We start from the raw sequence: 25,721 nt of genomic DNA, 5'->3' as shown, positions 1-25,721 counted from the left end.
TTATATATAGGGGGAGCATGACCTCTTCGGGAGCTTTTAAAGTGCTCTACACTACAATAAAAGTTACTTTTAATCTTAGTTTCAATTTCTGGTCTTTAGACTTCTTTTAGTTGAAGGGAGGTTGTTGGTCTTTTTTTTTTTAAGCACTCTGTATAACCTAGAATATACTGTCTTCTAAGGAAGTTCTGACAAAGAGCAAAAACTTTTAGACTAGACTTCAGTGTTTTTGATCTAAAATTCCTGAAAGAACACTTATTATTCTTTCCTTTTTTTTTTTTAATCCTAACTTAAACACTCAAGGCACCTTTAATTTAGAGGTGTTACACTTCAACAGCTGTGCAATAATGCATAACACAGATTTGTTATATTTTATAGAAACAGACCTATTTAAACAAAATCTGAACATTTAACTTTTTTTTTTTCCAAACCACAGGTGTTTAACTGTCGTCTCATAGATCAGGACCTGGCACTGGGGTACTGTGCTATTTTGCCCAGGGAAGATACGTTTAATAAGCTCTGGGGTGTCATAAACAACACGTGGCAAAATTACAGAAAAGTTCTGGTAAATTCTCAAGACAATATATTTCCTTAGTATACACAGAATGTTTAGGAGATTCCTCAAGATGTCAGCAATATCGCTTAGAAATGGGTATGGCTGTTAGAACCGGTTGCTCTCTCTCAGTGGCAATCTGTTTGCCACATGGTAAAACTGCACAGAGAGTTGCTGTGAACAGTTAGCACAGTGTAAGTCCAGGCACAAGGTTAGCTAACCATGACTTATTCCAAAGCTTGAAAAAGAAAAAATCTCTGGTTGTTTTTCCCTAAGCCACTGTAACTCAAACCTCCAGTGTTTTGGAGGAATTGTTCTCTAACTGCAATTTTCACAGATGAAACAAATAAAACATAAGGGAAGATAAGTGCATTCTTTGCACTTAGAGTAGCACAGTACTAGCATAATATTTTTGAGATAAAACCTGAATTTTTCAAGTAGTTTTCAACTCCTCAACAGGAGGTGAGGGAATCCTAACATTATGTTCTGTAAGGATCGTTTCTATGTTACAGTTGTGTAATCATCTGTGAATTGTTTTAAGCTCCTTTAAGAATTTACATCTTACAATTCCTAACTTCCAGATTGTTTACTGTACCTCTATTTCCCTTCCCATTCCTTTAAGTCAGTAGCTCTGGTTGGAGCACAGCTAGCTATCCAATATGGTGAAGCAGCAGAAGAAAAAAAATTCCGAGAGCTGATAACTGATGCAGAATGGGGAATCCAGCTTGGCAAATTTGGTGTGAGTTTGATTTTTATCTTTTATTATTTTAGAATTTTAATAACTGATGAAAAGTCAAGACATTCTGATATATATAGCGCTTGTTGCTTTTAGATGATTTGCTCTTAAAGAGTAAGGAAAGTTGGGTTTTATTTTATTTATTCTGCCTGCTTCTTTAAGTAAAGCTCAGAAAAATGAGAAATATAGTAATTGAGTATTGTAAAATCAATGGATATGAAGATGTTACAATCAAAAATAAACAAGGCGAAGCAGACTATGATAACAAAAGAGAATAAATGGAAGGCTTACCCTTATGCTGGGCTCACCACAAAACACCAGAAGGAGGGATCTCCAGACAAGATCCTTCCCCACTGGTAGCCAGCTCTAAAATAGGTCTAAGAGCCTGGCTCCACCCCTTCCGGCAGCACAGCTGAATTGCCTTCACCTGTGCTCCTCTGGCTGACTCATGGCTCACCTCAGGTGATCAATCAGAGGTTCAGCCCGTGACTCAGTAGTTCCCATACAAGTATGCTTAAAGGAACTTGAAGATTATTGGGCACAGAACACAGTCAACAAATGTACTGTTCTTTCCTGCTCTAAAAATCTCTGGCTTGAAACTAAAGAAAAACAAAAAGGCTAACTATATGAGGAATTAGTCTTGGTATTGTACAAAAGACTTCTTTGGTCTGATGATAACATTTTTTTTCTTATCTGTAGATTTCTTTTGAGACTGTATTTAGACAACCACCAGTAAGGAAGAAGGACCTCATAAGAACTCTTGTACAAAATCCAGAAGTAGGCACAGATCTCATATTGAATTACTGCAGGTAATATTTGAGTCAAGTATATTCCATTTAATTGCTACTGTAATCATAACCATGCCTACAGAAATCTATTCTAGCTTAAGCAGTTATGGATGTATGCAATACCTAAATAGTTCTTAAAAAAAACTAGTGTGAACCAGAATGCATACAGGGCTCTGATGAATTAGGTCATAAGGAAATAATGACGACATCAGAGGTCACAAAGAAAAAATAACATTGTCCTCTCCTAGAACTTTCATGCTGGACAGCGATGCTGCATTGCAGCTTTGCATTGAAACACTTCTTCTCAAGAACGCTAATAGGAATCACGTTGAAGATGACTCTGCAGAATGCAGTGAGAAGCAATCTCATGACATGTTACTGGCCAGAGTGCTAGAAATAATTCCTCTGCTGAAAAGCACAAATGACCTGGTCACCAGCCTCAGTGGAATATTGTACAAGGTAAAAAACAAACCAACAAAAAAACTACAAAGACAAAAAGCCAAGCTCCTTCTGAAAAAAATAAATATACCATACTGTAACTATGTCAAAGTCTACATTAGAAGTAGACAAGGGCAAAAAAAAAAGCATCTGCACAGTTTTTTCTTTTCATCACAATGTTTGGTCTTCCTGTGTAATACCTTGACAATTCTTTTAGGATTTAGTATTATGAACTGGAGGGTTCTTTTTTTAGAGACGCGTGCTGTGATGCTTGTATTCTTTCTTCAATGTTACATCAATATAGTTTGCATTGAAATTGAAAAGAATTAACTCAGTTTTATGTTCTGTAAGACAAATCATGTAAGATCTTAAAATAGGTCATTATTTTGAACAGCTTGATCCTTATGACTATGAAACTATTGAAATTGTCTTGAAAGTGATACAGAACGCTGATGAAAGGAATACCAGTATTCAGCTCAATCAGGTATGTCCAAATATGGTGCTGCCACCTTGATAATGGCTTTGTTATTCTATTCTTTTGTTTTTCCCTATTTATTAGTGTAGTTATTCAAGAGTCTGTTGAAATTAATGAAATTAAGCTATCTATGCAGCTGTCATTCAGAAAATAAACTGCTGATCTCTAACAGTTTCTCAATAATTCGTAGCAGAGACAGAAACTCTACAGACACACAGCAACTCTTCATGTATACATATATATCTATTATATATATATCTTAGATATTTTACTCAGGAGAGGGAAGAGGGAATAGAGTGGTCTTATGGCTTTTTTGTTGTTCTTTTCTTTACCTTTTTTTTTTGGTCCTCAATAGGCTTTGAGCCTTCTCAAACATCTGGAGTCATATAAAAGAACTTCCCCACCCGTGGACCTGGAACACCAGTATGTTTCAGAGCACATGATTCCTTTATCTCCAGCTTCTGAAACCAGACTACCCTTTCATTTGATATTCTTCAGAACTGCACAGTGTTTTTGGAACATTATATGTACGTTCGGTATTCTTCCAGGCTTTATATATGCATGATTGTTTTTCTCTGCTAACCGTGAACTTCTACTTCAAGTCCATATTTACATTAACTGTATTTCCTTACTAACACAGTTACCTTCCCGAATGCTTCTGAATGCAATTGTGCTCCCAGGTAGCTGGCTTGAGTTAAGATAGTATACACAACACTGAACACAGCCTCAAATTATTTTCTCAGGACCTCAGAACCAAAATAACCCGTATCCTAAATGCCAGGCCAGCTTGCCTAATTAAGTTTGCATTCCTTCACTCTCAGTGAAGGCCTGCACTTAACAACACTGCAAGTGCTTAATTTCATAGAGAAAGCTGCAAGAGGACTGTGACACTGCCATCAGCATCTGTCTTTTTCTTTGCAGCTGCAGAGCTCAGTGAGGAATCTTTTCCAACACTTCTGTTGATTTCCAAACTAATGAAGGTAAAGTTGAATCTTAAAAAGGATTTGTTTCTAGATTCTCTTTTTTTGCCTCTATATGAAAAAAGGTACAAATTTTTCTTCTGTCTTTAGTGTGAATTTGGTCTCACTGTAGACATTTTGACAACTGTCATCTTTAATAATTTTCTAGGTCTCACTGGATACCTTGCACATGTCTGCAGCTCAGCATGTCTTTCAAAAAAAGTTGAAACCAAAAATATTTGAAATGAGAAACACGGGGTACACATCAGTTGTTAACAAGGAAACAACTAAAACTGTGCAGACAATTCAGTCATATCTACTGTCTATAATTAATCCAGAGTGGGCTGTAGCTATGGCCCATAAGATTGCACAAGAATTTCCTACAGGTAAGATGCATATCTGATGACTTGATGGATAAAGCAAAGATAGGAGGAGAATAGATTTAGGAAAAGAAAAGCTAGGCTGTAATCAAACACTAAATACTGTTCTTGGATACTTCCTGGTGAGCAAAACCACATTTTTCTCCTACATCAGATTTTGAAAAGGCTAGAATGACATCCGTTGTATAATCCAGTATCACTATTAAATACTTTCCTTTCTTTCCTCTTAAGTTACGCTGTCTTGCTTAAAGTTCTTTAATGTTTAGCTTTCCACAACATATCATGTTCTGCCAGACAAGTTTGCCTGCAGAAGCAAATATTTCAGCCAAGTTTGAGCTAGCTTTTCCCTTCTCAGAATCTGAATAGATAATTTTGTTGCCCTTAAGGAACAAGAGCTCTCCTAATCTTTTAAATAGCTTAGAAGAAATAAGAGATTAAAATAGATATTTTGTATACTGTAAAGAAGATTCATCAAAACCAATTTCACTTATTTTCCTTTTTTAAAAAACAAAACAAAACAAAACAGGCCCTGATCAGATTCAGGCATTGAAATTCTGCCTCCGTCTAGCTGAGAAATGGCTTAAGAATACTACTGCTAAGGTAACAGCAAACTTCTTGCAAAGATATTTTTTTTTATAGGAGGTATTTATGTTCACTTTGTCCATTGGTGCTTTGAATAGTGATATACAAACTGCATCATAATAAGCCCTCTTAGATACTGTATTTCTGGGGAATTCCTGCTTAATGGACTCCTCAGGGGAACCTCATTCTTTTGTTCACAACCTGGCAAAAAATTAACAAGTATGCAACTTAAAAGTTGTTGCTTCTCCCATTACGAGCACGTGCTGCAGGAGAATCAGACTGAGTCTGTTCCAACTGTGAGACCAGTAGCATATTTAATTTGTTTTACGTGTTCCAAGACACTTCAGGTGTTCATAGGAGTGCATAAAATAGATCTGCATTGGCTCTTCATCCTTGAGCTGGTATTTCATGCTTGGTAGAATAGTGTAAACGAGACTCTCATCCTTGCTTATAAATATCAAATTCTGTATAGAATTGCTGAGAAGCAATTAAAAGTTATTGTTTAATATAAAACTATGGTGTTTTCCTAAAGGATGAATCACATGAAAAAGCAGAAGTCTTACAGAAGAAGTTATATATGCAGTATAAGCGATCAGCAACAGAAAATGTTCTAATAACCTACAAGCTGAACACTGCAGAGTATTTAAAGTCTATTGCAAAACCAGCAAACCTGATTGTTTTACTGTATGAACACCACAGTATAGACCAAAGAATCCAAAATCCGACAGGTCGAGATTATCCAGGTAAGCATGTGCATAATCTAGTTTCAAAAGATGCAAGTAATTGTTGTTTGTAAAGAACACTAGGCCAAGTCCTACCAGACTGTTAACATATTGTCTCTGTTTGTGTAGATATCCATATGGCAGCTAAGGAGATAGCTGAAATTAACAACCTGGATATGAACAAAATTTTGAATAAACTGCTGAATAAATGGCTGTGTCCAAACACACTGCCCTCAGAAGTAAGTCATCACTGAAGATTTGGTTTTGAATATAAACATCCAGCTACATGTCTGTTTATTCACTTGTGCAAAAACCTTACTTTTTTGAATGATTCACTCTTAGTTAATTAATTAATCTGTTGAAGCTGCATCTGAATTCAGAATTCTAACAATTTTAATACAATTTTTATATTGCTGCAACTCAGCCTCTCTAGAGAGAACTAGATACACTGAATGTTTTGAGATGCTTTCTCTTTTCTCAGGCTAGAGCTTAAAATCTCATTTTTGATGCTGCACTAACGTTGTGTCACCAGTCAAAACAGTAAAGGAATTTTTAAGTCACTGAGACAAAGAATCCTATCCCATAGCAACTCAGCAGAGTTAATTGCTGCCTATGCAACATACAGCTTTATGAGAAGAGCAGGGAACAAACATTGCTTCAAAATGCCAGTTAGCAGGGGGAGGGACTGAAGAATAGTGTTGACTGCCAAACACACTGTTAAATAAATAAAGGATAAAAACAAAATTCCTTCACTTCGCTACATTAGCAGGGGTGCCCAGCTTGCTTAAACCCTGTCATAAAAGGATAACCCAGCTATTTATCCTAGCAGTTCACAATTCAGAGAATTCTCAAAACTATTTTCTAATGTCTTTTTAAAGAAAACTCAAGAAATCTTTGGAGATGCACAGGAAGATGAAGAACTCCGAAGGTACAGAATTTGCTTTGTATGCAACAGTGAATTAGTCTTAACTTGCAAGTTATCTGGCTTTTTCAAGAAACCTAACATTGCATGTGATTCAGAATTTATTCTGCAGCCTCTGGTAAGATAGAATTCTTAGTAGCTGTGGTGATTAAACAAATTTAGGGCAGAAAAGCTGACATCCCAAAATGCAAGTGCTTTTTCCTACTACATAAATGCAGTTTTCTTTGTTGATTAATAAACACTAAGAGCTGCAGAGGAGATGTAGCTACCCCCAAACACTTCCAGTTCTGCCAGTTTGTTAGTGCAAGAGCTGCTTTTTAAGGCAGACAAAAAAAATAATTACTTCCAGGTGTTACAAGAAGCACAGTTTCTTTGTTCTCTGGAAGGTTATATCATTTGTTTTCTGGTGAAATGTGATTTGCAGTAACTTACAGATACAGTTATTTTGAGAGCAGTTTTAAGAGTTATTTGGAAGTTTTCTTCTCAGGTTCCTTGGAATCTCTTATCCTCAAACTCTTTTTGACAACGAGATACATTTAAATTTGAATGAAAACTGATTCATTGCACTCATTAGCCATGCTGTATTAAAAACAATTCATTTCTGCAGAGTTATATATCTACTCCAGTCACACCCAATGGATTACAGTTCAAGAATGCTTTTTGCCATTACAACATCTGCCACATCTGTAAGTTTTTAAATTCTAGTTTTACCTTTCTACTTATATTTTCATCTGTAATTAAAATCAAGTGTCATCTACCAAACTGCATTGGTTCATCCCGAGATCTGCGGATGACTTATGTGAGCTCTACGATTCTCTACCTCCATGTGTCACCTTTGGAGTAAAGCTGTGATGTTCCTTAAATGTTGCCAAGAGCAGCCCTTGAACTCTGGGTTTTCTGAATTTATTGTTAATATTAATCTGAATAAAACATTTTCTAGAATGCACTTTAAGCCAATATAATAATATTTTAGCTCACTTTGTGTGGAATTTGAACAGAGGGAAAAAATCATTCTAGCACAAATTTAACCTTTTATTCTTACTAAAGATATTTGTGATACTATAAATCACAAATATTTTTTTCTTGCCTGCAATAATAGCTTTACATCTAGAAGAGAAAAGGTTTAGCAGTGCTCTTGGAAGGTGACAATCTATCTTAGCTAGGTAATATAAACGTTGAATATGTCTGTTACTTAGCATGCATTTCTGCTAAACACCTCTGCCAGAAATCTGAAGAAAATCCTACAACATGAGCTGCACTCATTGTTAACGTCTGCTTTCCACTCTGTTTTTTGCATCCCCTCAGCCCATTGGTGTTAATCAGCTGACATTTGCTCACAGGAGCAGAGCACTTAAGTGTCTGCTCTACCTGGCAGATACCAGCACTGTGGAATCACTCTTCAAGAAACCCATTAAGAAAGTAAAGTAAGATGAATTTTCCCTTAGGTCTTCCTTGATAAGGATGTATTATTAGTCTTTGTGGACTTTGGAAAGAAATAATATATATTTGAAGGATCTGGTTGTTGTTGGTTTTTTTTTCCCCTTTAAGCCTTTAAAACATGTTGTTGAGCATGGTTATGTATTTAAGCTTCAATATAATGCAGTCCAGTATATCAGATGCCTAGTTTGTAAACCTGAATATTATGCAGAAAACATTTTGTTCAATTTTTATGAACTGCATTTATTTCTGTGGCAGATTAAATATTTTCTTTATATATTTAGGACTCTGTTCAGATTCTGCTCTTGAATACCTCATTTTGAGAATAAATTATCCTTTAAAGTTCAAAATTGGTCACACAAAGACACAGTTCTCTGCACAGTTAGACCAAAATCCCACAAGAATGTTATTTCTTTGAAAAAAAAAAAATATATATATATATTTATATATATATACAGCTATATATATATATATATATATATATATATATATAAATATATATATATATATATATATATATATACACATATATATACAGCTAACTTCCATAGAAAATATCTAGAATACAGGTTCCATGTTGGCAATTTGGAGTTAAGGGCTTCTACTGGAAAGTGATATTTATCATTAGCTTGTTTTTTTGTGGCTTTTTACAGGTATTTCCTAAAATGCTTCATTTACCTGGCAGAGTTTGAAGTCTTGAACATTCCATATACCTATGAATCATTTCATAAGAGTCCTAAGGAAGGAATGATTAAGGGGCTATGGAAGAATCACAGCCATGAACCCACGGTATTCTTTTTAAATCCTTTGCAATTTACAAAAGGGAGGTAAATGAGATTTCCAGGTAGATGGTAGTACACGAAAATAGAATACATATAAATCAAGTACAGATGTACTTTTTCATTGTTGTCGTTCTCACTTAACTCTATTCTAATCTACATAAAATAATTTTCAGCATGGCTTGATTGAAATCTTTCTGTAGTGAAAGATCCCTGTAATGCCAGCAGAATCTAAAATTACACTGGAAAACAGTAAAGATCTGAAGATCATGAAATGAGTATTTATTAGAACACACTGTGTCCTTGCTCTCCTTTAGGCTGTCAGGCTGGTGACTGAACTTAGCCTAGAATATAAAGTATACGACTTCCAGCTGTGGAATGGCCTACTACAGAAACTTCTTGGTTTCAATATGGTAAGGAATTTTTAAGCATGATGTTCTGCAGCGAGGTGAGAAAAAGCCTTTTTTTAGCCACTGATTTCTAAGGAATGTGACAGTTACAGCAAGTTCACAATTCACCTATCAATAATTTAGAACTGAGGTTGTTTGGCAGTAGGCCGATGAAGCTTTGAGAAATTTGTCTTTTAACAGTAATTTGATCTTTAGTTGTTCTCTTTTTTTTGTTTGATTGCTTCAATTTTTTTTTTTGAAGGCAGAAGGCCTTTCAGATGGCAAGAATAAGTTCTGTGATGATAACTTTTCATATCATTATAATTTTACAATGCAATACACTTATTTTTCTTTGCACATACATATTTTCATGTAAATACACACCATCTATGCTCAAAAAATATTACCCCTATAATTAACTTTTTACAATAACAATCCTGATTTTTGTCATTCACAAACTTACTTAATTACAGATAAACAATCAGAGGTAGAGCTTCTACAACCTAACAAGTAATAGATGTACCTGGCAATACTGGTATATCAAAAGCAGATGTTCAAGCTAGCCTTAATCTAATAAGAGTTCTGCACTTAATAGCAAAGATGAAATCCTAATGTTTTCAGCATCAGTGGGTGCTGAAGTTGTAGGTATTCACTGAGACAACATGTGCCACTGCTGCTAGTGATAGCTTAATTAAGGCATGTCACTTCTCCCACAGGAGCAAAAGTGCCTTAAGGAACTCTAAGCTGACATCCTGTAGACAACAAGCACAGCACAGTTCTGCACATTATCAGATCTTTAAGAACACTGTAGCATTTTATAATGGATTATTTTTGTTTCAGATTCATTATCTTAGGAAAGTTCTGATAGCGATTAATGGGGTTCACTCATTATGGCAGGTAAGCAAGTATTCTGTGGCTCCTACTACTTCTTCCCTGAGCAGGAGTTTAACTTCACATTTGTACATGGAAGTGAATGCAAGCCATCTACCAAAGGGTGCATGAAAAGATGCTTTTTGAATTATTATTTCATGACACTGCAATATGCAGGGGAGTATAGTTATTAATTACTGATTAACATAGTGTATTTCATGCTGTGGTCAGTAAACACTTATTTTTAGGGTTTTTGAAGTTAGACTAAATAACTATCAGTCAAAATATAGCAAGATCTTAAACTACAAGGTGAGGAAAGCAATGTTAGGGAATAGTTCATCAATATAAAAAGAAAATTCATCAGTTCCTTCCTCCTGTATTGGGTCAAGATGTCTGCATTCACAAGCACAGCAAATAAATAGGCAACATTGTAATTTTAGAATTTTGCTGTCACAGATTCCCAGCTTCAGTCGAGCTTGGCGAAGTGTGGTTTTGTCACCATTTCTCACAGGTAGGATTATTAGCTGGTATACATCATGTATGTATATATACATACATGTATAGCTTATATATTATCATGCTTGTATAGCAACTTAAATTATTTACTTTATCATGGCTTCTTTATCTCTTAGCTTCATGTCCACCAAGTCCTAAACAGATAGAGGAATGCTGTGAGTGTTTTGTGATTCTGCTCAAGTAAGTGTTTTATCTGGCTCAAATTCTCAAAGTGCTGAGCCATCTGTTTATGCATAGCATGATTGAGAACTTCCTTCCTCATCTTCTACTGAAGGTGTCCTGTACTGGCTGACTTGGATGTCATTGGAATAGCTAAACAATACGCACAGTTGGACCTTCCAGCTTTTGCTTTGGGATGCCTGATGCTGATTCCTCAGTTTGAGAAGCGGGAGCAGCAAATTCAGGTAAGGAAGTTTTATATTGCAACAAGGGAAATGCCTTTTACGCGTGTTATGTTCAACAGAGACTGGAAGGTGGCAGTTTTAGACTAGCAGCAGCCTATCACTGCCAACAGCTGTTAGACATCTCCCACCCACAGAGACTATTACCTCAAATTTCTCCTTCTGAAAGGGATCATGTGAACACTTACTCATTTTTTAAGCTTCAAGTCATTCTCAGCAGCTTTGCCATATGACTGCCTTTTTTGTGTTAGAGAGGGCCTTCTGGGAGGGTTCAGCAGATAGGTTTTAGTGGCTGACTTACATATCTGCATCCTGAAAACACAGCCCTAAGTTTTAGGCTCTCTAACATCAAATGTTTGCTTATGGTAAACAGTCAGTGCACATGGAAGAAAAACCAAACAGAAACATACACAAGACACGTGCCAAAGCAGTGTACAAAGCTACTGACAACCCATGTAATTGCTGAGGGCTGGTTCAACAACAGATTGTATCTATCGAATCCTGCTAATAAAGATGCTTGTTTCACAAGTTCTCTTGTGAACCTTCTCTTACAAATGGTGAGGATATACTTTACGGAGCAAAGGAAGGCAATGAAATTGCTTTCTACCAGGATACAAACATGCTCATAAATGCATTTATCAAGATACAATTCAGAAGACAATATAAGGAGAAGTGACTTACCCTTTCTGAAAGTCAGCCAAGTCTCTAGAAGGGGAGAGCTCTAAAAAGAATCCTGGTGCTTCTGCTGCTAACTTAAATGAGTGGGGAGAGGTGGATCCTGGGTGCATTGCTTACAGCTGTGTGCCCTGGGTTAGCCACGCCTTCTCACCTGGTACTCAATCACTGGTTCAGGCCGTGACCTAGCAATCCTCATACATCTATTTAATTTCCTTTCTGTTCTTTCTTTCCATTCATTTACGTTCTGCATCGTTTTTCCAGATAAAGTGTTAAAGGCTGTTCTTGTATCTGTCATGAGCAAACTGGCACTAGTAAAGGTATCTTCAGTTCTTAGGTTTTCCTTCAGAAAAGTTAAGGTCAGGAAGATCTTCCCAAATCATAGTACTAGTGTAAGAAATGCATGGCAATGAGTCAAAAACCTGTAACATCTACATGAAAATAACTTTTGAAAATTATAGAACCATAGAATGGCCTGGGCTGAAAAGGACAGTGATCATCCAGTTCCAACTCCCTGCTGTGTGCAGGTCGCCAACCAGCAGCCCAGGCTGCCCAGAGCCACATCCAGCCTGGCTTTGAATGCCTCCAGAGATGGGGCATCCACAGCCTCCTTGGGCAACCTGTTCCAGTGCCTCACCCCCATCTCAGAGAAAAACTTCTTCCTAATATCCAACCTAAACCTCCCTGTCGTAATTTAAAACCACCCCCCCCTTGCCCTATCACTATCCACCCATGTGAACATGTGCACAATTGTTAACAGCAATAGGAATTACTACTCCTTCAGTCCGATTGCACAGATCCTGGTTTGAGTTACATGTTTGTGCCTTGAGTTTTAAAATATTAATTGTTCTTGAGTAAATCAAACACTTGTTCTGAAGGGAAAACTTCAATTATTGGCAGAATGGTAATTTTTTCTTTTTTTGCAAGGCTTTCTTGTCAACATGTAATACTGAAACTGTGCTGCAACAAATAGATGAGCATATGAATGCTGGAGAAGTGGTGGCTTTTGCTTCTCAGGTAGGTAAGATTTAATTCATTTACCTTTGACTTACAGGCTTTTCTCAGTGATACCTGTACACAACATTTTTCCTTTCTCCTCTGACCTTGCCAAAAATCAGTTGACATAACCTACACTTCTGAAATTTATAGCAGAATTTGCTGTTTTCTTATTGTTATGCAACTGGATTAGTATTTTATAGATACAGATATACACACATGCATACACACAGTGCTTTCTTACAGACTGTCCCAGCACTGTTTGCAGTAGCACTGCTTTATTTTTCTAAAAAATGTTCTAAGCAGAAACATCAAATGGTTATGAAACTGTACTCTCTTGTCTTACTGTGCATAAGCTGCTGAAAGGCAAGCTTCTAATTAATTCCATATCTGAAAACAAAATCTGAAATTAGCCTTCAGAAAATCTGCCATTTTTCAGCACTGCAGAAGAAATAATCTAGCTTTATGGGAGGTCCAATAAGAAAAACCTGGTGGTTTTGTTTTTTTTTTTTAATTCAAAGGTTTATTATATTTTATGTATAAAATAGTAATACTTTCCCATTGCTGAAACTTAAATCTACAGATTAGATCTTTGATTTTGGACAGTATCATAAATGAGAAGCTATATGAAAAGTTCTTAAAAACGAAGTATTTTCCACTGGTGAAGCAGCAGCTGATGAGCACTCACCGAATGAAAGAACTGGTGGATTATTTTGCCAACAAGAACTGGTAGGTTAATAAAACAGATGATGCACTGCTTACAAACACTGCATCTCTCCTTTACTTTACATTTCCATCACCAGACCTATCTGACCTCAGAACTGCAGAGCCATACTTCAGTTTATAGTTTGGTGTGTATAGCGTAATTCTTGGCTTTTCAGAGAATTTCTGTTGACAAAGTTAACAAACTTTCCTCCTACAGCATTGAGGATGCAGCAGCCCTAATTCGAGAGTATCAAGAGAAAAATGGAAACCCTACTCTGCTAGATAAATCCTCCTCTGATGTTCTGAAGGTAAAATAAACCACTTTTGTACCCCATACAGCACTTTTTCCTGTTTTCTAATCTGGGACTCTCACTCAATTTCTAGCAAAAATACTTGTTAGCTGATTTTTAAGTAAAATATATTCTATGTAATAAAATCCCTTTGTTGATTCAAACACATTTTACCTGAATCAAATCTGAACAGTGATAAACTTCAAGCTTTCAAGCACTTTCACAAGTCTTAGATTACAGCCTGTTTTCCAAACCTTTGTCATATTTGTCCTTTGTCCTCTTACCTTCCAGATGTACCTGAATGGACCACAGGAGACGTGTGTACTAGAACTGCCATCTATGAAGTCTTGATTTACCCTCAGTCTTTTCTCCCTCTGCTGGCAAGATGAGTGTTATGCATTCACAATGCACATCGTGGTCAAGTAAACTCTGAACTAAAACCTCACTGCTTTTACCAAAAGCTGGCCCTAGCTTTCCACATCTTTTTCTTTTTCCTTTCATCTGTTCTAGAGTGTTTCCATAAGCTGTCCCTTGTAAAAAAAGAAGAAGTTTGATTTAGAACAGGAGTTCCTATTTGCATACCATAGCAACATTCATATTCTGCACTTTAAGAAGGATTAACTTTATTTCATTTATTTCTGTATTATTTCTCTAATAATTGAAGTCTGCTGTTAGGATCACTAAGATTTCGTTCATGCAGACATAACTTGACATAATTGTGATCAAGTTTTAAACTGGAAGCATTGTGCTTCATGTAAAATATACAGACAAATTGTGATTTTAATTACAGTGAGCACAAATAAACCAACTTCAATATCAAAATTGACCTTAAAGTCTTTTATAAGCTTTGATGTACAGATAAATTTGCCAAGAAAAGTTGGTGATGTTCTTTTTCCTGCTGAATGCATGCAGAATTCAATGAGCATGTATTTCACTGCAGGAAATAGCAGCCAAAGTGTCTGAGTTACCAAGCTCAAACACTGAGGGTTTTTTGTAAGCAAAGCAGGTTCATTTCAAATAGAAGGTGTTTAGCCAAAGTTACCAACACAGAGCTGTAGGTTGTAGCTGATCCTTTGGGTTTTATGGACTTGTTTCACAAAAGCATTCGTGACAACTAGAGCAGCACAGCCTTCTGCTCACACTTCACTACCATTTCTTTTACTGCCAAGGACAACATATGCAAAGGAGACAGGCCACCATTCTAAATTCTAGATGTTGTGCAGAGACAACTTTATTTATATTGGAAAATCAGCAGTCATAAGGAGCAAGAGCTGTTAAAATGCATTCAGTTCCCTGCAGGTACGTGGGACTAGGAGAGACAAAAGCTCCAGCCTTCCTCAACAACCAACTTCTTAGCCTTCAGCAGCAGTACAAGTGCTGTATGGAATTACATTATTTAAAACCTTTTTACACAAAGCCAAGTGGTAGATGTAATATCAAATATAAGCCATAAATAAAGGAAAGCTCATCACTGTTCACAGATTTAATGGGACAGTCATTCATTAAAGCACAGCAATGCTCTGAGTAATAAAACAACTCAGGTTCAGCTTCCTACAGTGAAATTACTACTCCAAGGTATGTGTTCATTCCAATTTTTTTCAAAAATACATCCAATTAAAGGACTACATGATACTGAATGAGAAATCCAAACCTCAGATGGATTCTGAAGCAAACCAAATGCCTCCCAGGGGCCTTGCTATTTTTATTCGAGCCTTTTACAGTCTTCTTTTTGAAAGCTCCATGCACTGTTCTGGTGACATCTGATAAGCATTACCAAATGAAAGTACTGGCAGACATCTCAAAACCAAGTGCAACTGTTGCATTTTCTTCAACAGTTCATAAAGGCTTGTTTTTCTATGAAGTGAAATTTATGACAACGTGAAAGAACAGCACTTCAATATATTTTACAAATCAATTCATACATAGAAAAGAAGAAAACGATGTTTTAAAGTTATTACCAAGAAGTTACACTGCTAAGCTGTTAAACATTAAGTGTAGTTCTGTAAACTAGTAAGGAAGGATTGCAGTAACATGCAGTTCTGGAATGAGACAGTAAAAATACCACACAAGCAAATATCTTCTAAGATTTTTTGTACTCAATTCTTTCTACTTTCACATCATCTCCAATTAGCTGATAGACGTACGTCACTACTGTAGAAGCCTGGATGTCCATCAGCACGAATGACGGGATGATGTTGCTAGAAAGAAGGAAAAAAAAACATCACATGAATTGAGAGCGTGTTTAAAATAACCTTAATGGTGTTTCACTGTCAGACTTCGTAGCAAGAATCTCCTGAGAAAAACTGATGTGAGTTTTGTAAGCACAGTACATCAGATCTGAAGCTTTAAGGACTTCAGTCGTCCGTTTCAGGCCAGGAGCCTCAGCAAGGACAACGAGTCCTCTACTAAAGGTTACATTTTTAAACGTTGGGCAAATCCCAACCTGAACAAGTTTTCTTATCAAAAGGAAATATCCCACAGCTGTTTCTCATGCTTTACTTACTTCTCCAAGGCATGATAAGCTCCTGTAGCTGATCCTGGATTGATATAGAACTTGTTTTCATGTTCAAACGCCTCAAATTTGTGTGTATGTCCTGAAATGAGGATGTCCACATCGAACTGCCTCTGTAACAGTGCCAGGCTGGCCATATCACCCCAAGGAATAACCTGGTGGCCGTGAATCAGACCAATTTTGAACTGTCCAACAGTTACAACTTTCTGTTCAGGATAATTCAGGTTCTAAAAATCAAAAGTAAAAAAAAAAAAAAAAAAAAGAAAAGCAAAATAAGCTAATTAAGCGCTACAGACTGATTAGATGTACAAATTCATCTATTAAAAAAAAAAAAAAGCACTAGATGAAACCTAAAAGTCAGTCTGATTGGTTCTGCTGCCCCAGAGTGGGGCTGCTTTTATAATATAAGCACTGTCAAGAGTTTGGTAAAGATGCCAGGAATTTCAGAGAGAGACAACAGGAGGTCCTGGTTGCTAGTCTTAGCCTTAGCTCAGTGCCCAATTCAGTTTTAATCACGCTGACTGCAACTCATATTAATTGGAACCCTTTTACTCGGTTTACTTCTCACTCTTAGCACTAAATAAGCTCAGACTGCCCACTTTTTTACTTAGAAGTACAAGTAACTCAACCACTGCCTTGAACACAAAATACCGCCACCAAAAGAGGTCACTACCTCATCAAAGTCCCCTCTGACAACGTGAACGTCCCCAGCCAGGGTCTTGAGGTAGTCATAAGTGTCCTTGGTGCAGAGGTTTCCCGTGCAGAGGATGTGCTGGATCTTCCCTGGAACCAGCAGCTTTTTGAACTTGGCTGGGAGGCTGTTGCATCGATGTGGAATGTGAAGATCTCCTAACACTAACACCAACTGAACGGGCGTCATGACAGGAAAGAAAAGCCATTACAGATACTTAAGATGAGAATTATTAGGTAACAAAAAGCACCACAATGTCTTCTTCTGTTTCCCAATTGTATTTTGATATAAAAGCTACTAAAATAAGAATTAAATAAAGGAATGTTTCCATATTTCAGTGAAAACAGGGGCCCTTACTAATACTGAATGCTACCCAGAGGAAAGCCTTACAAACCTGCAGAGGTTTTGTGATTTTGTTGCTGAAAGTCATTGCAAAGTATAACAGAAGAACTGCATTACTACTTGATGTGACTTACACAAAATTGGGAACTACCATAAGCTGTCCCACTTCCTTTCTCCCCTTAAACTAGAAAAGATATCAGATATCTGTACCAGATGCTCTCAAGCACAGACTTGGCTGAACTGTGGCCACATCCCTTTAAAGCTCCTTTCTACTTAAGTTATAAAATAGTAATAACAAATAGCAAATTTGTCACATGTATTAATAGTTAATCAGAACAGGAAGCTTGTTCTGAACACATATCATAGGATAGTGAGACTAACAAAATGAAGAGGGGAAAAAAAAGCACAAAACCCTTGAGAACGCTGCAGAGAAAATAACCTGGACTACTGCATCCACTGTTTCTGTTACCAGGTCTATGTATTTGGAGCTTCAGTTCTACAGATGCAATGAGAACATAAATTTAAGGGGGGATACAACCAGATAAAGATGTATAACGTTAAACTACAGTCTTATGTCTGCTAATTGAGAAAATAATTAATGCAAGCAAAGTAGCAATAAATTAATTTTGCAAGAAGGGCATGAAAAGCTCTATGCAGCATGGGGCGTAATGCTACTACATTAAACCCAGTGGATTTAGAGATGGTCACCCCATTGATTTGACTAAAACCCCTTATTAACTGAGTTTATCTTCCAATTAAAAAGCTTTGTTAGTAAGCCAGTTCCTAAAAGCTTATCTTCCAGTCCTAAACTGACAGCCGCCAGATCTGTCTGTAAATAAACACAGTGTGTATACACAGATATACCGATGTATGCAGCAGTAACCACATTTACCTTCTTTAATACTTGCTTTTACCTTATATTTTTAGGCCACGCAGCTGTCATTATGTTAGCAGCCACACTAAGATGCATAGAGGACTCAGGTGGCTATGGAGGCCTTTTCCCCCTACTTTTAATTGAAAATGTCTCATTGCTGATTACAGTGGCACTAAACAGATGCACTCACTGATGGTTAAAGGTCTGGGCCATGGAATAGCAGCTCTGCATTTGATGTCTAATCAAACTGCTGCCACTTCCACAAAACCCCAACGAAGCTCAAAGACCTTTTCCCCTGAACAAACAGGCAGGCCCCAGATCTTCCCAAACCACATCTGAGCTCCTGGTAATTAAGAAAAAAAACAAAAAAGAACAGCTCCGTGGGCTCCATCCACAAAACCTAACAGCATGGAAGAGTGTTACATCCGGAGCTGAGGGGATGTGAGCAGCGGCCCCAGCCCCACCGCAGCCCCAGCGCCGGGACGGAACTTACTCTGTGCCCGGCCTGAGCGGGTGGAGGAGTTGATTGCAGACAGGGGAATGGGAAACAGGGCGAGGCGTGATCAATGTTAAACCAAGGAAAGCAACAGAAAAGAAAACAGAGCCAAATGAATAGGCAAATCATAATTAATGAATTGTCGATGTTATGAAAGCAGCGTCAAACGGTAAAAATAAAATTAAGCAACAACGACGACACACGGTTCCTCGCTGCTCTCCACCCACGGCCCCCGCTGCTCCCTCCCCGCTCCATCTCCCTCAGTTCGGCCACAGGCGGATTTTTAGGCGCCGACCGACACAAAGCGGGGCCTCCTTCGGGCCGCCGTCGGCGCTGGGCCGCCTGGAGGTGCCGCGGGAGCACCTCAGGAGCATCGCAGCCCAAAGGCGAGACCCAGCGCTCCGCTCACCATCCTGCTCGGCAGCGCACCGCCCGATGAAGCCACTCCCGGAAGTCAAGCGCTCTTTCCCGGAAGTTAGGCGGCTTCTCCCGGAAGTCAGGCCGCCTGTACTTCCCCTCCGCTACGGCTCCGCCATAAGTCCAAGAAAGCGCGAAACGCGTTTCTCCGGCGGTTACATCCGGGTCTTTTTCTTCTGAGCGGGGTTTCCCGCCTTTTCTGTTACGTGAGGCGAGAGGGCGCGGGGCGGGCAGCCATGAAGTGTGTCATTGGGGGGACGCACCTCAGAGGTACCTGTTACCTCAGGGGACGTGGTGGCACGTCGGAGCAGAGTGAAGAGCCTTCCCTAAGTGGGGTGCGGCTGCCACAGCGGGGTTTGGGGCAGAGGAGCCGTTACCCTCGTGGCACCACGCTGTGAGAGTTCCTCACAGAGCTCTGAGCTTGTGGTAAAATCTGAGAGCAGGTTCTCTGTGGGCTTCTTAGGGTTTTGCTTGTTCAGTCTTGCGGCCATCTACAGAGTGACATTTCTGACCAAAGCAGCATTTTGTGCCGTCAGTGTGAGATTGTTTGGTGACGTTGGGCTGTACAGCTGCAAAGGGACACACCAAATCCACAGTGCTCCTCTAGGTGGAAACACAGAGGTGTTAGTGACACTAAAAAAGGGCAACGCTTTCCCCCACACCATCATTTCTCTTGGAAAAGCATGAGAAATGTATAACTTTTTCCCTTAAATTGTTCTGGAGAAAGTTAACGAGGTGTAACTTGTTTTTCAATAGAACCTGAAATGCATCTCATGCCATTCTGTTTCCCTGGCAGTGTTTGGGAGGGCAGTGCACGCCATGGCGCGGGTTAGCGATGAGTTCTGCTTTGACCCCATAGACAGAGGTGTAAGTACATTGGATTTACTGACAGTTTGAAGTCTTTGTTGGAAACAGTGTTTGTGGTGTTAGTTCTTCCTGCAGGTATTCTTCAGTCTGAGCTGCATTCTGTTTCCTCCCTCCACTTTCAAGGTGGACAAATGCCATGCTTTCTGTGATTGTAATTATGCAGATGATATCACGGAAGGGTCATTCCTCTGTCCCTGATATTCCTGGGGATTTGGTTACCTGACGCTCGTCCAGGACATCCGGATTAATACCAAGGGTTTTATTCCCATTGTCACGAATCAGAAGTTTGATGGGTTGCTTCGCATCAGAAATTGCCTTTAAATGACATGTTTTTGCCCTGGTGTGACTCAGCAGGAAGAATGGCTCCTGTTAATCAGACACCACTTCCCTCAGAATTGTTCTTTTCTCTAGAGCTTTCTTAATTAAAAGCAATGAGCTCAACATGCAGTGGGGCTGGTACATCAGAAGTAGAAATACTGTTTGTAAATAAGATGTTGTTTAGGTGCTAGAAGTCTCTGCTTATTTGTGTATCTCATGGATTGTTTTAGAATAGGCACCAGTTTTTCACATACCTTAAATGCAACTTCTAAGGGCTGGGTAATCTGCACTTCAAGGCTTAACTCACACATCCCTGCATTGGGTTCCCATGTCTGCATAAGGGCCGGGACTTCTGACCGGTAATAACAAAGGGGATAAGTCTGAACACGGCAATAGAAGTGATGCATCTGGATTTGTTTGGAGATGTACACACATAAAGGTTTTGTGGCTTAGGTGTGGCTCTTAAGATACCACGCTGAAGGTACAGAGATGGCTTTTTTGTTAAAGGCTCAATACGAAACAGCTCTGAGTTAATGAATTACTTTGCATTTATTTTCAGCTTGCCTTAAGATCAGTGAATTCTTCTCGGTCAGCATATGCGTATGTCTTCTTCTCATCCATGTTTTTTCAACATTACTGCTGCACAGCTGCGCCTCAGCCCTGTCAGAAAGAAAAGCAGTTGTCACTTGCATGTAAATTGATCATTAAGGTATAGTTGAACACATTGCTACATGCAGCTTTGAAAGCAGGAAGTCAGCCCACTTTCAAATCGAAGTGGTAGGGGAGGATCCTATGGGCATGCAGGTTGCTCTAAACTGAAGGGCTTCTGAGCAGTTCTGCAGAAGGGAGTGTTAATGTTTAATTGTTTAAAAGGTGTAGTCCTGAGCTGTACCTTGCAGATTCCAAAGTCTGAATCAGCCTCATCTTGGGTGAAGGAATGCTGTGTTTCTGTCTGATGAGGGTTTCCCTATAGCCTTTGAGAACAGTGTGAGCTGGAGAACATTGACACACTGTTCTGCAAACAGGGCTGTGGGTGGGTGAGGGCAGCGAAGATCAACACCAGCAGCCTGCGCTCTGCTTACAGAACAGTCATAAAAGCAGGAGCTGGGGATGAACTGCATGAGAGAAATAACACTGTAAAATGTCTTAGAGAGTAACCTCTGCACTGATTGTGTGCTTTTTTTCAGTCAGTTCTTCCTATATTCAGATGTGTAAACGTGCTGGAAAGGCACGTGGAGAAATGCAGCATTTACACAAATGCTAAAGATCACCACATAACTTTTCAGCTCCTCTGCAGAAATGGTACGTGATACATAGAGTGCATTTCCACAACCAGGAGCAGTCTGACAGCAGGACGAGGTGTAATTATTAACTGAGTGTCACTGATGGGACATTATGCCAAATGCTTTCAGCCTCTTCACATCATAATTTATGTCGTGACATTGCCTTGCTAAAAAGCAGTTATAACAGCATTTCCCAGACTGACTTTTATCCGGTCAGTAATTATGTGTACTTGTTAATTGTCCTTTGTTTTCCACCAGCATTTATATTGCTGTAACAATTAAATGCTGAAGGTTTTCTTCCTGCATCTGTTGCTGTTAAGTCATTTGCTGTGAATTCTTAAAAATGTCAGAGACTTGAGGATATAACGAGGAGGATGAAGGAAGGCAGAGGGCACCAGAATTTGGTTTTCTATTTGTGGGTGAGATATTGCTACACAGCTAGAGTGGGTCATTTATTTCCTTTGTTGAGATGTCTTGGAAGAGCAATTAATACTAAAAAAGTTAGAATTCTAGACCAGCATTGATTTTCATTCACATATTTTATACCTAGGTATTGTAAAAACACATAATCTGGCTTTTCAAGAATGTGACCCATTGCAGGCTGTTTTTGCAAAGCACGTGTGTCCAAATGTCCTCAGAGCCCACTCCAGGTAATGAACATTCAAATGTTTTGTTCTGGGGAAAAGAATAATAAGAATCCAGAAGACAATGCTGCTCCAGCTGTCACTAACATGACCAACATGTGGGTAGGGCCCACACTCAGAAATGGTGAATTGCTGCTAAATCCCTTGCTGTGATGTTGGATATTTCACATAACAGCTTCAGGAGCTGGATTTGATCAGGGGTTGTTGTGCCATTAATCCTGCTGCCAGCTTGAGAAGCACATAGTCCACGATTTGAATCCACACCTTTGCCGTTGCTAGACAATGACTTGTCTCATGTAAAATCATTTTAGTGCTAAATTCATCTTCATAGGCTGCTGGCTGATATAATGGTTCACTTTCCAACGAGTCAAGAAGAAGTCACCTTATCAGTTACTCCAACGAGGGCTTGCTTCAGGAGTTACACTGAGGAAGACACTGGTAAGGAAACAGAAAACACAAAGGAACGCTGCTCATAGTGCCATCCTTTGGGTTTAATGTACCTCAGAGAACTTGGGGTTTAGGAATACTTTCCTGGTGTCGATGGCAGAAGAGGAAGAAGGAATTGGAGGCATTTTGCTTTTGTTGCGTCGCATGCGATGCGAAGCGCTGCCTGCAGCAAATGTTCTGTACACACTGAAACAAAACACGTCCTCTGAGTGCGTTATCTGGTGATGGATTGTGTTCCACGTTCAGGTGTCCTTTCCAAAGAGGTGGCAGCTGTCGAGACTTGTTTTCAGCTGCAGGCGGTGGCTCTGCCTCATAGAAGTTGGCAGCTCTCTTACAGGCGTTTGTTTCTACAGTTTTAAGAACTCCACAGGGGTGTGTGAGCGTGCAGTGGTGTGTTGGGGGCTGAGAAACAGAAACGTGGGACCTGTTGGCAGTGCTGTGCAGGCTGTGGAGGAGAGCCGGACAGGAGCGCAGTGCTGACAGAGCTCTGACTGCCTCTGAGGCTGTGATGCATTCTGGCATTCTGATTTTCTTTTCACACACCTGACAATAATTAACGAGCAGTTGAATGACAGTGAGCAACACCTGATGCTGAAGAGCTTATTTTCCATTTTCACTTACATAATACCAGGAAAAAAATGACAGTTTAGAACAAATAACCTCAGCCCTCGTTTGTAGTCCTCTGAAGGTTGCCAGTGACTGTGATCCATCTGTTAAAGTCACACTGCTTTTGGTCTTCCCCAGTGTCTTCCAGAGCAGTAGTGCCTGTGGGAGAGCAGATTTACAAGGCTGGCAGCAGTGCTGGGCTTACAGCACGTTGTGGAATATGAAATAAACTCTGTTAAAAGCCACGTAAATCCACAGAGAGCGCTGTAAATAATGTCAGGATTTTTTGTTTTACCTAACTACAAAAATTAATGTAAATAAGCTGGACATGTACTATTACTAGCCACTTATTATTAGCCAATTATTTATTGAGATGCTGCCGATATAAAAAATCATTATAATCATATTGTTGAGGTTTCACTTCCAGCCTTGTTATTTCAAACAGACTTTTCAAAGACAATGGTCACCGAAATACAGCTGAGTCCAGATGAGTTTGACTACTTTCAAGTTGGAGTCGATTCCGAAGTGACGTTTTGCCTTAGAGAACTGAGGGTAGGTTAAGAGTTTGTTGTTTTCCCTTACTTTGACCTGGATGACACAGAAGAACAATCCCAGCCTCTGGTGTTCCACCAGGCCTGCCGGCCAGCAGCACTATCACCAGCTGGCTGAGGAATGGCTTTGGAAAGGATCTCCAAAGAAACTCTTAAAACAACAAACCCCATCTACCCAATGCTGAGATAAGATGAACACTGCTGCAGTAAGCATCACGGCCACAGTAATTCTACTGCACAGCTCCTGGCAGAGAAAGCAGAAACTGTGATCTAGCAGCAGTAGCCTTTTTCCCTTTAAAGTAGACTTCACCTTTTTTGCCAATAAACAACAGCTGCATTCTAACATTAATCTTCTCCCACTTTTAAAATAGTACTCAACCCCTCACCCCTTCTTTTCAGGGACTGCTGGCGTTTTCAGAAGCTACCAGTGTTCCTGTCTCCATCCACTTGGACATGCCTGGGAAGTACGTTCTGGAGCTGCCTGTGGAAATGGTTGAGATACAAGCACCCTGTCTGTTTTGATCTGCAGGTTACTCAAGCATTTAACTGTAGCAGTCAGATATTCATGTCAGGCTACAAGTTATATTTCTAATTAGTCTGCAGCATGGGGTGAAGTAGTTTCTTACTGAGCACAAAGCATTTAACGAGACCCCTGTATGTGGCTGTTTGCGTTTAGACCAGTTGCTTTCAGCATTGAAGATGCAGTGCTGGAAGCCAGCCTTATTTTGGCTACGCTGTCTGACATCAGAAGTGAGATGGCTTCCCAGGAGCCTGCGTGCTTCTCACAGATGCAGGAAAGGTAACAGCAGGCTGCAGAGGTGGGGGAGGGAAGCAGACTGGCACAGCAGGCTGAAACAGCTGAGTTTAAGATTCTCCTACTCAGTGATGTGCAGGGTATTCATAAGCACTGTACTTATCCTGGAGCCTTTATTCATAGGAAAGCTGTGCACTGGATAGATTCAGAAAAAGATTGAAATAGTTTGAGATGCAAAGCACGACAGCTAGACCACTCCCTCCCCATCAGTGCATTTGTTACCCTGAAGCTCGCAGCTATGTCTGCTACTCGTATAGGCAGTGCCACAGCTCTGACAGCCACCGTGTGCTTGAGCACCAACGCACCTCACATCTTACCTGTCAGTACAGGAAAGGTTTAGCCAGATGCTCCCTTCTTGATCACAGATCATTTTCCTTACTTGCACTGCTGCACCACTTCTGCAGCAGACGGTGAGCCAGGAGCCGAGAGTTTGGGCGCTGTTTCTTGATAACACAAACAGCACAGAAACTGCTGGTGCAAGGGGGAGCACTCCATACTCTTGCAGCTTTATCTCCATGGGGCTTTGTTGCAGTGAGAGGGGTTTTGGAGAAGCTAAGCTAAAGCTGTAGTGCCTTCCATTAGCACAAAGACCTCCTAACAAAGGCACGCAGAAGGGTGTTACAGATCTGACCTATTCCCTCTGATTCAGCTCAAAGCCACGTGTGGACAAATGCTTTGATAAGGATGGCAGCGCTGAGGCAGTTGCTTCCAAAAAGCCGCGATGGAACGGGCAGGCACAGAACACAGGGTCAGGGGCACCTGCAAGTCCCTTGGCAAAACAGGTCAGAAGTGTTCCCCCAGTCTCATACAGAGGTACTGCAGGCACAGGAGGAACAGCTGTAACAAAGGCAGATGACCAAGCAGTGCTGGAAGCAGAGTCTCCTTATCACAAGGTGAGGACCTTCCCAATCACATTTACATTCTATGATAAAACAGTGTTATACCTTAGATGCCATTTAGAAGCTGAATACGACACATAGTCCCAATCTGCAGAAATAATTAGCCCTCAAATTCTGTTTCACATGCAGTGTCTTACTCCTGTGATTGTTGCATTTTCCAGTTTCATTCGTTGTTCTTTGGAGCAGTTTCTTCTAAGGAGAAGGACGCCGTCAGTCATGCCTTCCACAGTTTAGCAACAGCTAGTGACACAGAAGAGGATTTTGGCAAGACGCAGAGCTCACAAGTTCTCCAGTAAGGTGGAATGAATGAATCTCAGGCTATCGTGGGCTGCCCTGACCGTTAAGCGTGT

General features: G+C 39.6%; 3 protein-coding genes across 5 annotated transcripts in view; 2 read left to right on the top strand and 1 right to left on the bottom strand.

Annotated features, from left to right (window-relative positions):
• Positions 1-14,709, top strand: part of KNTC1 (kinetochore associated 1) — a 35,267-nt gene extending 20,558 nt beyond the window's left edge. For all 3 annotated transcript variants that reach the window (XM_048963913.1, XM_048963911.1, XM_048963912.1), the window contains exons 41-64: positions 434-562; positions 1,173-1,289; positions 1,986-2,095; positions 2,323-2,533; positions 2,907-2,996; positions 3,343-3,514; positions 3,909-3,967; positions 4,116-4,332; positions 4,853-4,926; positions 5,441-5,651; positions 5,760-5,869; positions 6,509-6,558; positions 7,160-7,238; positions 7,858-7,976; positions 8,643-8,778; positions 9,086-9,181; positions 9,998-10,054; positions 10,484-10,538; positions 10,660-10,723; positions 10,818-10,947; positions 12,547-12,636; positions 13,199-13,344; positions 13,538-13,628; positions 13,902-14,709. In XM_048963913.1, the coding sequence (XP_048819870.1) occupies positions 434-562; positions 1,173-1,289; positions 1,986-2,095; positions 2,323-2,533; positions 2,907-2,996; positions 3,343-3,514; positions 3,909-3,967; positions 4,116-4,332; positions 4,853-4,926; positions 5,441-5,651; positions 5,760-5,869; positions 6,509-6,558; positions 7,160-7,238; positions 7,858-7,976; positions 8,643-8,778; positions 9,086-9,181; positions 9,998-10,054; positions 10,484-10,538; positions 10,660-10,723; positions 10,818-10,947; positions 12,547-12,636; positions 13,199-13,344; positions 13,538-13,628; positions 13,902-13,961 (2,673 nt within the window). In that variant the 3' untranslated portion in view covers positions 13,962-14,709. The remainder of the gene's footprint in view (positions 1-433; positions 563-1,172; positions 1,290-1,985; positions 2,096-2,322; positions 2,534-2,906; positions 2,997-3,342; positions 3,515-3,908; positions 3,968-4,115; positions 4,333-4,852; positions 4,927-5,440; positions 5,652-5,759; positions 5,870-6,508; positions 6,559-7,159; positions 7,239-7,857; positions 7,977-8,642; positions 8,779-9,085; positions 9,182-9,997; positions 10,055-10,483; positions 10,539-10,659; positions 10,724-10,817; positions 10,948-12,546; positions 12,637-13,198; positions 13,345-13,537; positions 13,629-13,901) is intronic.
• Positions 14,710-15,294: 585 nt separating this feature from the next.
• VPS29 (VPS29 retromer complex component) lies at positions 15,295-19,192 on the bottom strand. Its single transcript, XM_048963917.1, is given in 6 exon segments — positions 15,295-15,808; positions 16,114-16,349; positions 16,796-16,987; positions 18,523-18,617; positions 18,939-19,162; positions 19,164-19,192. Coding segments are annotated over 6 exon segments (894 nt in total). The 3' UTR covers positions 15,295-15,690.
• On the top strand, positions 19,154-25,544 carry RAD9B (RAD9 checkpoint clamp component B). The gene is made up of 9 exons (XM_048963915.1): positions 19,154-19,212; positions 19,739-19,809; positions 20,687-20,836; positions 21,315-21,429; positions 21,961-22,060; positions 22,386-22,492; positions 23,553-23,659; positions 24,058-24,122; positions 25,122-25,544. The coding sequence occupies exons 1-9, from the start codon at positions 19,179-19,181 to the stop codon at positions 25,450-25,452; spliced, it is 1,080 nt and encodes a 359-aa protein (XP_048819872.1). The 5' UTR covers positions 19,154-19,178; the 3' UTR covers positions 25,453-25,544.
• The last annotated feature ends 177 nt before the right edge of the window (positions 25,545-25,721 follow it).

Source organism: Lagopus muta, chromosome 17 (assembly GCF_023343835.1).
Source record: "Lagopus muta isolate bLagMut1 chromosome 17, bLagMut1 primary, whole genome shotgun sequence".
Taxonomy (NCBI): domain Eukaryota; kingdom Metazoa; phylum Chordata; class Aves; order Galliformes; family Phasianidae; genus Lagopus; species Lagopus muta.
This window is presented reverse-complemented; position numbering and strand designations above follow the sequence as displayed.